The sequence below is a fragment of the Sardina pilchardus genome, chromosome 17 (assembly GCF_963854185.1).
Source record: "Sardina pilchardus chromosome 17, fSarPil1.1, whole genome shotgun sequence".
NCBI lineage: Eukaryota > Metazoa > Chordata > Actinopteri > Clupeiformes > Clupeidae > Sardina > Sardina pilchardus.
In genome coordinates this window covers 3,712,329-3,722,894 of record NC_085010.1, presented here as the reverse complement: position 1 = coordinate 3,722,894, position 10,566 = coordinate 3,712,329, and the positions used below count along the sequence as shown (strand labels likewise).

Here is a 10,566-nt window from a genome sequence, read left to right as displayed (position 1 = left end):
TCAGCTCTAGCTGAATGGAAGTGAATATTTGCATGGATTATAAAAAACTTTCCAATAAAATATTACAGTGCTTGAAATATTTGGCAACACAACCCAGATCCAGAACAAAAACAAAAAAAATCAGTTAAAACTACTTTCCCAGATGTTTTGAAACCTATTATAAGCATGCATGGTTGAAACACCCTGGAGATGCCTTTACACATTTGCTTCACAGACATGAGTCTCTGGTCCCATTACCTCAAGTTAAAGGCCAGTCTAAACCACGTCAGCATGACCCCGATTCACAAATATGTGGTTTCTATCCCCCTTGATTCAGTGTGCATAATACCAGCTGGCCTAAATGTCATGCAGCAAATTCGCCGCATGTGGCCTATTTGCCAAAGCATCTGCATTTTACCAGAGGCAACTAGGCCTAGTCTGCTTTGGTGACGAACCTATAAAATGCTTTTCATTTTGAAGCAACGTAGGTAATCCTATCGACTTCTGTTTCTACTAAAGAAGCAAACGTGTATCAACCGTCTCTGTAGGCTACAGCAGAGCTACACACACAAAAGCTTAAAAACAACAACCCTGTATCAACGTAAGGTGGGCTAAAATCATTTAAACGGGCTGCGCAAGAACATGTAGCCTATCGAATAGATAACATCAGACACGCTTAATGCATTGGCTTCAATTAATATAATCTGTAACAATGACTTTTGATACATATATTGCATCCTTGTTGCCCTCCTTTGTGCTACAATGTGGCTAAAGGCTACCGTAAATCGTTCCTATTTACATTGGTTTACGACCGCCGCCTGCTGCTTGCCGGTAAAATGGGGCAGGGCTGTCAGGACGCTTGGCCGAATCTTGAATAGCGAATGCATGTAATTGTGAAAAGATAGAAATTCTCGTTTTACCACAGGCCCTATGGATCCTAACAGGATTATACAGGCTTTGAAGGGAACGATAGACCCTAACCTTAGGATAGCGGCGGAAAATGAACTCAAACAGGTAACTACCACTCTAAAACAACTTTGTTGTTTGTGTTAGGGTAGGTTGAATAACCAATCAAAGAACAAGAGGGGTTTCCGTCTATCCATGCTTCTAATTGGAATTCCAGGCCCAAGTTCGAGATCTGATAAAAGCGAAGTTACGTCCTTTATGTGTTTCATCACTTGTATTGAAGGACATTATAAGCATTAGTGACATATTGTGAAACGCCTCCAGTTGAAAAGGGACATATTTGCGACGTTACATCGATTTAGGCACACATATAGCCGACAAAAGACAGTTTTGTTTGCGTTTGGTACAGCCTTCACCTTCTACGAAACATAACATTCCCAAGTCAGCTGCCTGAAATAGGTAGACCGCCACGAAAATAGAAGTTTAGGATTAAAGCAACATCTAAATCTTGGCAAGCTGTCGTAGCCTAAGTGATGATTATTCAACTTTGCCAATGATGTAAATGGCAGGCTATTTAGATTGAATCTGACGTGGGTGATGTGAGTATGCGGTGATGTGTCCCCTGTTCTTTGTTTTGAGAAATCACCTCTGCAGGCTGATGGAGTTGCTTGCAATACATTGTCTATGTACTGTATCAGATCCATATAATCATTTCTCATATCTTTATCTCAGTCTTTCAAGATTATCAATTTCGCCCCTACGCTGCTCCAAATCATTGTGTCAGAGCAGGTGGAGTTTCCTGTTAGACAGGCAGGTAAGAGTTGACAGACAGACAGACACACACGCACACATTCACAGACACACACATTCCCATAAACGTCAAGACATAATTTGTGATTTAAGATATAATGCCAAAATGAGGCGGTATCTATTGTCATACCTGTGGTGCAGCTGCCATCTACCTAAAGAACATGATGGGCCAGTATTGGCAAGATCGAGAGCCTGGTCCAGGCGAGGTGGTCTTTCCCTTCAACATCCATGAGAACGACCGGCAGCAGATCCGAGACAACGTTGTTGAGGCGATCATCCAATGCCCCGAGTCCATCCGGTGAGTGGAAGTAGTAGACATACTGCAAACAGCCCAACTCCAAACAAAAACACCTGCACGTTTTTTTGTATTCCTTTTTCCATACATCTATTGCTTGTTTGCCCCTTTACTGTGTGTTTGAAATTCTGTTATGTTAAAGCTGGGCAAATACAATGCATGTTTTCAAAGCTTTGTGGACTTTTCGCCCTGTAAGTGTGTTTGTGTTTGTATGTGTGTGTGTTTGTTTCTACATACCTACTGGTACTCCCAGTGATCCTCATGTGTCATTGATGGTATTTATGTTTTGATTGACAGGGCCCAGCTGACCGTTTGTCTGCGGGCTATTATCAAGCATGACTTCCCTGGGCGTTGGACCGCCATTGTGGATAAGATCGGCATGTATCTACAGTCACAGAATAGTGGCAGCTGGTATGGCAGTTTGTTGGCTCTATACCAGCTGGTCAAGACATATGAGTAAGTATCCACATTGGCCTGCAGTTCCTATTACAGTAGTTGCTGTGATTTAAAGAATGACCAAGCAAAAGTTCTGTGAATTTGACCTCCACCTCCACTTGAAAGCAGTAAATGTATCACAGTCCAAACACATCGGCACATGCTTGCACCTGATGGTGGTCCTGATGCTGTGGTTGTTGTGTGCAGGTTCAAGAAGGCCGAGGAGAGGGACCCACTCCTGGCTGCCATGCAGATCTTCCTGCCGCGCCTCCAGCAGCTCGTCTCCCAGCTACTGCCCGACGCCACCGTGTTCTCAGTGCTCATCCAGAAACAGATCCTCAAGATCTTTCATGCTCTCATACAGGTGTGTGTGTGTGCGTGTACGTGTACGTGTGCATGTACGTGTACGTGTACGTGTACGTGTACGTGTACGTGTACGTGTACGTGTGCGTGTGCGTGTGCGTGTGCGTCTCTGTGTGTGTGTGTGTGTGATATTTGTAGACAAACTCAGTAGACAGATAGTTATAGATAGTTGATTGTGCTGGTAAATGTACAGCAGGGAAAATAAGTATTGAGCATCTCAGCATTGTTTTCAGTAAGTATACTTCCAATGAGGCTATTTCAATTAAATTTTCATCAGACATTAGTAAGTAGATAATCCACCCACCTCTTGTGAATCCTGATGTTTAGTTAACTTCCAAAACTGTTCAATAGAGTACCGAGGCCATGACGTAGTTGTCAAGGCAGCGATTTCACTGGATCTAAACAAACCAGAGTCAGAGTTGACCAGTGGCTTTCTTAGTCTATTTAAATATTTTTACAACGTTTCTAAGTCGTTCAATTCATGGACGTGTCTTGGCTTTATTTTTTAGGCAAAAAAACCCGTCACTCTTAACAGCTGCCAGTCTTTCATAAGGTGTGAAATATCCATTGGAATTGGAGTTTCTTTCTTTTACATCTGCCAGGGAATCCATGTTATGTGGCCTAGCAGGTAAAACATGTTTAGATGATTATAGCTTACATTAAAACTATTTATTTACTAGAAATGATGGCACATGTCTACATTCAATGCAGCCACTTCAAAAGTTTGTTTAGATCCAGTGACCCTGCCGTCATGGAAACGGAACATCACACTTCGGTACTCTATTGGATGTACGTCAGGGCCCTGATTTCCTTTCTCTGAAACCAATTGAGAGTTTCCTTTGCTGAATGCTTTGGATCATTGTCCTGCTGGAAGGTCTCGCCATGTCTCATCCTCAGCATCCTGCTGGATGGCAAGATTCTCCCGGAACAAAATAACTCCATTCATCATTCCGTCAGCTGTATGAAGTCTGCCAGTAGTATGAGATGAAAAACAGCCCCACTTCCAAACCTATTTTTAGGGTGATGCACAGTGACATTTCTCCTCTAAATATGGTGTGCAGTGTGACATCCAAAAAGTTCAAGTTTGCTCTCGCCTGACCAGAATACATTCTCTCAGTATTTCATAGGCTCGTAAAAATGTGTAGCAAACTTTCAACGAGCTTTGACATGTTTCTCTTCAGTAATAGAGTCTTGCAGGGTGAGCGTGCATAGAGGCCATAGCGGTGGAGTGCATTGCCTATGCTTTTCTCTGTAACAATTGTGCCTACTGCCTCCAAGTCTTAGTAGGGCTTCCTCCGAGTGGTCCTTGGCTCTTGGGCTACTCCTCTGACTGTCCTCCTGGTCAGAAATCTTGCGAGGAGATCCTGTGCATGGCCAGTTGATGATGCAGTGATGTTCCTTCCACAGATAATTACTCTCTAATTGCTTATAGATTCCAGCTCGTTCCTTGCCATTATTGCCTTTGTGTAGTGCTTTTTCTTAGCGTGTTCAGTATTTTTTTCCCTGTGCCATTCCACTTTTTTTACTCATAACTTATGGACATTAATGTTTGGATTTTTTATGTGTGGATTACTAATGTAATACTAATTTGTGGTGAAAATGTCATGCGAATAGCCTCACTGGATGTATACTTACTGAAAAAAAATGTTGATGTGTTCAATGCTTAATTTCCCCTCTGTATATAGACAGAGGGTTGAAGAAGTCAACAAATTCTGTTAATTGTACAGGAAATATATGAGAACATGATTACAGTATTTGTATCAATATTGTTCTGCAAACTTGTACATATGCTCATCCATACATTGACATGAATCTTGTTCTTTGCAGTACTCCTTGCCCCTACAGCTGATAAACAACACGGTCATGACCCAGTGGATGGAGATCCTCAGAGCAGTCATGGATCGAGATGTTCCCCCGGTAAGGCTGAGTCCCATCCACAGGCTCTGGCCGCTAGCTCAGCATTACTGCTGATGGTGATGGGGATGGAGGGGAGGTGAAGAGTATGCATTCATTGTTTATATAGACATGATGTGTCAGAGATGGTGTTGTGCGTCATGAAACCCATTTTGTGTCTGCCAGGAGACCCTGGAGGTTGATGAGGATGACCGGCCTCAGCTGGTGTGGTGGAAATGTAAGAAGTGGGCGCTGCATATCATCACGAGGTTGTTTGAGAGGTGAGGATGGACTCTTACCCGGAGGATCAGCACTTGTCTGCAGAACTGGCCACTGTGATACTTGTGCTGATGCTGGTTGAGATGTTTGTATTGATAAAGTATGGTAATTTAAATGTCCATAACTTAATATCTTTAATGTGATTGTAGGTATGGAAGTCCAGGCAATGTTACAAAGGAGTACTTTGAGTTTGCAGACTTTTTCCTGAAGACGTATGCTGTGGGCATTCAGCAAGTAAGTATTAAAGACATGATTCAGTTAGTGTATTGTATACTAAGTGTGTATTGTCTGTTAAGTGTGTTGTTAGGAAGTGTGTCATCTTTGTCCTGCGTGTTTGTAGGTGTTAATGAAAGTGGTGGACCAGCACCGACAGAAGCAGTACGTAGCTCCCCGAGTGCTGCAGCAGTCTCTCAACTACCTGAACCAGGGCGTGTCTCATTCACTGACCTGGAAACAGATGAAGCCACACATGCAGGTGAGCTGCTCAAGCCTGGCCTCCGTGCTCTGGCAGCCTAGCCACACCGGCATTGTGTCTTGAATATGGTGTTGAATAACACGTACAGATGCTCTCCCAGATTCACGTTGGTTTCCTGCTAAATGTGCAGTGCTTATTTCCCCCCATGTGCTCCATCTGTCCTCACAGGCCATAAACCAGGAGGTGATCTTCCCACTCATGTGCTATAAGGATGAAGATGAAAAGCTGTGGCAAGAGGACCCTTACGAGTACATCCGCATGAAATTCAGTGAGTCGTCCCGCCCGGCTCCAAAGTCTCTTAATGGAGTGGGAATCTCATTGGGAATTACTGTGGCAAATTTACTGGCATGGATGGTATTCTATTATGATTAATTATGCATCAGATTTTTCAAATTTGATTTGATGTTGTCTCAGACGTGTACGACGACCACGTGTTCCCGGCGACAGCTGCTCAGAGCCTGCTGTGCAAAGCTGCCCGCAAGCGCAAGGAGGTGAGTGCTTGTACATGCAGCAGTGTGTGTTCACACCATGACTCGCTCCAGCCACTGTAGTCAGTATTCAGAGTTCTATGCTAATGTGTCCTAGATCTTTTTAAGGGGAGCATCATTTGATATGCAGAATAGTCATAGCTGCCAGGATGATGATGAGTCGTTGTACCATGAAAACAGGTCTACGGCTCCTTTGATCTCTCTTTTAGCTGAGACAATGCAGACGTGGCTGTTTTTGGGTGTCCTGTTTAGGTGCTGCCCCAGATGATGGAGTTCTGCCACCAGATCTTAATGGACCCTAGTGCTGACCCCCGTAGAAAGGACGGTGCCCTGCATGTCATTGGCTCCCTTGCTGAACTCTTGCTCAAGGTAACTGACCACAGAAGTAGCAGACCAGAATCCACTCTTACCGCAGTGCAACTACAGATATTCATATATGATATGATATGATATGATATGATTTGAAGAGGCATATCTATTCTGAATATTATTATATTTCCTTCCATGTGTTTTTCTCCCACAGAAAAGACTGTACAGGGATCAGATGGAATTAATGTTGCAGAACTATGTGTTTCCACTGCTCAACTCAAACCTCGGCTACCTGCGAGCTAGGGTAAGTAAACAGCATGTGTTCTTATCAGGATATAGGCGTGTGTGTTTGTGTGTGTGTTTGTGTGTGTGTTTGTGTGTGTGTGTGTGTGTGTGTGTGTGTGTGTGTGTGTGTGTGTGTGCGCGCGCGTGTGTAAGAGAGAGAGAGAGAGAGAGAGAGACAGAGAGACATTTCTGTTTGAAAGTCTGTATTTTTGTTGATCCCAGCTCCTCTTTTGGCCCACAGTCCTGTTGGGCTCTGCGTTCACTAAATGTGAGTTTACAGCGAGTTTTATTTCCCCTCCTGAGCCCATGTCACGTCTGACCACTAGAGGGTGCAACTGTACAAGTATTACACAGAGGGATTGCATTGGTGTGCTGTAGCACTTGGCATTGCACTGGTGTTTCTGGGGGATTCTGGTGTACTGTTCTTTGTTTTCACATCTCCGTAATCTCCGTAATCCTATGGTTTTGTTAAATTGTTCAATATTTTTGTATGGTTTGGTTAGTGGGACACTGGAGTTTTCTAGCAGTAGGCCCGTTTATAATGACTCCACATTTTGTTGTGGCTCTTTCTTTCAGTCCTGCTGGGTCCTGCACTCCTTCAGCCCCCTGAAGTTCCATGATGAGCTGGTCCTGAGGAACGCCGTGGAGCTGGTCAAGCAGGACCTGATCGCAGACAAAGAGATGCCCGTCAAGGTGGAGGCGGCTATCGCTCTGCAGACGCTTGTCAGCAACCAAGAACAAGGTCTGCAAGTGTATACATCACCCTTTCATGTGGACTATATGCTGGCCATTCCTGTGTGGAATAATCAACATTTTTTGGGGGGATGTGTAGTAGGATGCCACAATTTACCGTTGTTTAAAGCAACTAGATCTGTTAATATTATTATTATTATTATTATTATTATTATTATTATTATTATTATTATTACACTGTGCAATTAAAAGGTTAAGGATGTTGAACAGTCCATACAGACTGACATTACAAACATAGAGGACATTGTACAATTAAAAGTTAAAACGTAAAACATTACACACCACATACAGACAGAGGCAAAGACACAGATGACAACAAGAACACACAGACACAGAACAAAATGGTAAGATTTTAGAGAATAAGAAGATATAAGATCAAATGAAGAACCAAGATGAAACCGTTATGAGGCAGTGGAATACAGTAGGTTGGGAGGTGGAGAGGAAGTCTATTCTGAACAGATGTTTGACAACACAAATAACTTTCTTATTGTCAATGGATGTCAGGAATCCATGACTGCTTTTAAGACGTTTTTCATGTTGACCTTGTTGTCTAATTCTTTTATATTGCATATTGACACCAATGTTATCCTATTTTTGTAAAGAGCTATTGATTTGGTAAGATGTATTATTTATCCCAGCATGTTGTCCTGTTCTCCTCAGCAAAGGTGTACATCCGGCCTTACATTCGGCCAGTGATGCAGGAGCTGCTGCACGTCATCAAGGAGACGGAGAACGATGACCTGACCAACGTCATCCAGAAGATGATCTGCGAGTACAACGAGGAGGTGGCCCTCATCGCCGTGGACATGACCCAGAACCTGGTACAGTCCGCTGAGTGGCCCGTCTCCTTCTCTTTCACTGTTCCTGCCTATCGTTTGTGAACTATAAATACAAAAGGCACTGAAATCAGATGCTATAATCACACATCTGCATCCACAAACCCTATAGTAAACATCTGACATATATGACGTGCACATAAATATATGTAACGCACACTTGCATGCAGACATTAATGCAGTTGGTGTATCCCAAAATGAAATTCTATGAATAAGGAAATGTTTGGTTTTGCCTATGCATATTTTCTGCTTGGCTCATTGACCATGTATTTGTTTCTAAATGGGAGAGTCAGAACACCAAACACACACACATTATCTGTTGGCAGGTAGAATGTGCCGCTCTGATAGAAATGAATGTAGCTTTCAGCTACAGGGAGCATGCAGGGAGCCTGCACTCAATCAATCACACCAAAATTAACGCTAATTTCATAATGACATGATGACTTTATAATGTAATTTCGCAATCTTCTAACTGTCGAACCTCTCAGTCATACACACACACACACACACATACGTACATGCAGACAGGCTAGCATGAGCTTGTCTGTCCCTCATTATGTTTCAGAGTTAATGAGGTAATTGGATTAAATTGCCCTCTCAGTGGGCGATCTCTTGATTAGCCCAAACCTCAGCTCTCGTCGTTGATGGCCTAAGATCCAGTCTCTCCTGCGCTCCCTCTCTCTCCTCTTCCCCTGGGCTGGCAGGCTGCTTGTGTTGATGCATATCTTAAGTTAGGCTGCATCCTCTTCTCTAGTAGCACTACTCTGTGTTTACTACTGCCATTACAGTACACTGGGATAGTCTCATCTGCTGTTAAATGTGCTCGGTAAACTGCAACTATAGTCAATTTAGTAGCAGAGCAATTTAGATGTCAGCTCTTGATGGTAATATGTAGCAGGTAGTTGACATAGTGCAAGAGAGGAAACCTTTTGTGTTTGTGTGTGAGAAAGTGTGTGTTTATTTATGAGCTGCTCTGTATCTGTGTGTGTGTGTGTGTGCCCTGTGCAGGCTGAGATCTTCCGTAAGGTTCTGGAGAGTGAGGAGTATGAGGAGTGTGAGGACAAGACAGTCATGGCCTTGGGAATCCTCAGCACCATCGACACCATCCTTACCGTCATGGAGGACCACAAAGAGGTAGATATTTGTACACACATACACACACAGACACACACATTCACGTACACACACACACATAGACTTCAGTTACTCACACACACACACACACATACTCCCTCTTGGACTCACTCACTCTCACCATTTCTTACTTTCTTTTTTTCCAGATTACTCAGCAGTTAGAAGGCATCTGCTTGCAGGTTATTGGCTTGGTACTGCAAAAGCCCATAATAGGTAAGGTAGCAGTAAGATAAGTGTGTGTGTGTGTGTGTGTGTGTGTGTGTGTGTGTGTGTATTCTCATGTAGCACCCTCTATCTCTCCGAAGTTTTTGCCCTTGTTTCCCTCTGGCGTCTCAAGTGCTGTCTGCAGTAGAATGTGATTAAGCTAAACCCTGTGCGCTCGATTACTGCTCCCATATGGTATTAAGCCTGTCGTGTTCGTGCCCAGTTTACACTAATAACATAAGTAATGCGTTGACAAAACAGTTTTTCTGTTGACCTTCAGCAAGTCGCCATGCGCTTTAAAATCTTTTCTTTTGTCTTGCATAATATAAGCATATTAATGGTTCAAGAATGAATATTCATCAAGCGGCTCTCTTAAACCCTCATACCTAAGGCTCTTACCTTCCCCGCACAGAATACCAATGGAGCACCTAAATCCCACGATGAATGATTATGACATTTAATTATGAAAGTCAATTAATCTTGGGCTGCCCATACTGTGGTGCGGCGGCTTTACTCAATCATGTTTTAATTGTCACCTCCGTGTTTAATTCCTTGTCGTGGCGCCGGGCTGCTTTGTGTGGGTGGAATGGATGAGGACGAGCATTAATGAAAGTATTACCATGATAAAATGACTGGCTGCCGACTGGCCTCACGCAGGCCTCCTGTCTGGGGAGGGGGGGTTGGGGATGGGCCCGGAGGAGCCAGCCATGCTGCGGGCTTAGAGCCTCTGCTGGAGGGGATTGGATGGGGAGAGGGGGAGCTGGGCCTGCCGTCTGATCAGTTTGACCGTGGCTTTTTTTGGATGGCGGCTGTGCGAGGGATTTCGGAGATGTCGTCTGATTTTAAGCTCTGACGGTTTGCGATGATGTCTTGTTGTTGGGACTGTGCTGTCACTCTGATGTTCCTCAGACAGAACTCTGATCTCTCGTTCTTTCTTCCTTTCTTTCTTTCTTCCTTTCTTTCTTTCTTTCTTTCTTTCTTTCTTTCTTTCTTTCGTTGGTTCTTTTTCTTTCTCTCTCTGTCACCCACTCCCTGTTTCTCATGTCCTGTCTGTAGAGTTCTATGAGGAGATCCTGTCGCTGGCCTTCGGCCTGACCTGTCAGACCATCTCCCCACAGATGT

At 43.7% G+C, this 10,566-nt stretch overlaps 1 protein-coding gene across 2 annotated transcripts in view; it reads left to right on the top strand.

Annotated features, from left to right (window-relative positions):
• The first annotated feature begins 830 nt into the window (after positions 1–830).
• ipo8 (importin 8) overlaps positions 831–10,566 on the top strand; it is a 15,749-nt gene continuing 6,013 nt past the window's right edge. The window contains exons 1-19 of one of the 2 annotated variants that reach the window (XM_062518348.1): positions 831–993; positions 1,618–1,699; positions 1,837–1,993; positions 2,288–2,446; positions 2,633–2,789; positions 4,616–4,705; positions 4,868–4,962; positions 5,110–5,194; positions 5,301–5,435; positions 5,604–5,703; positions 5,850–5,926; positions 6,176–6,292; positions 6,447–6,536; positions 6,759–6,785; positions 7,094–7,259; positions 7,931–8,091; positions 9,115–9,240; positions 9,387–9,453; positions 10,501–10,566. The exon at positions 10,501–10,566 is cut by the window's right edge and continues 60 nt beyond it. In XM_062518348.1, the coding sequence (XP_062374332.1) occupies positions 910–993; positions 1,618–1,699; positions 1,837–1,993; positions 2,288–2,446; positions 2,633–2,789; positions 4,616–4,705; positions 4,868–4,962; positions 5,110–5,194; positions 5,301–5,435; positions 5,604–5,703; positions 5,850–5,926; positions 6,176–6,292; positions 6,447–6,536; positions 6,759–6,785; positions 7,094–7,259; positions 7,931–8,091; positions 9,115–9,240; positions 9,387–9,453; positions 10,501–10,566 (2,041 nt within the window). In that variant the 5' untranslated portion in view covers positions 831–909. The remainder of the gene's footprint in view (positions 994–1,617; positions 1,700–1,836; positions 1,994–2,287; positions 2,447–2,632; positions 2,790–4,615; positions 4,706–4,867; positions 4,963–5,109; positions 5,195–5,300; positions 5,436–5,603; positions 5,704–5,849; positions 5,927–6,175; positions 6,293–6,446; positions 6,537–6,758; positions 6,786–7,093; positions 7,260–7,930; positions 8,092–9,114; positions 9,241–9,386; positions 9,454–10,500) is intronic. The other variant, XM_062518349.1, reaches the window with a different exon arrangement.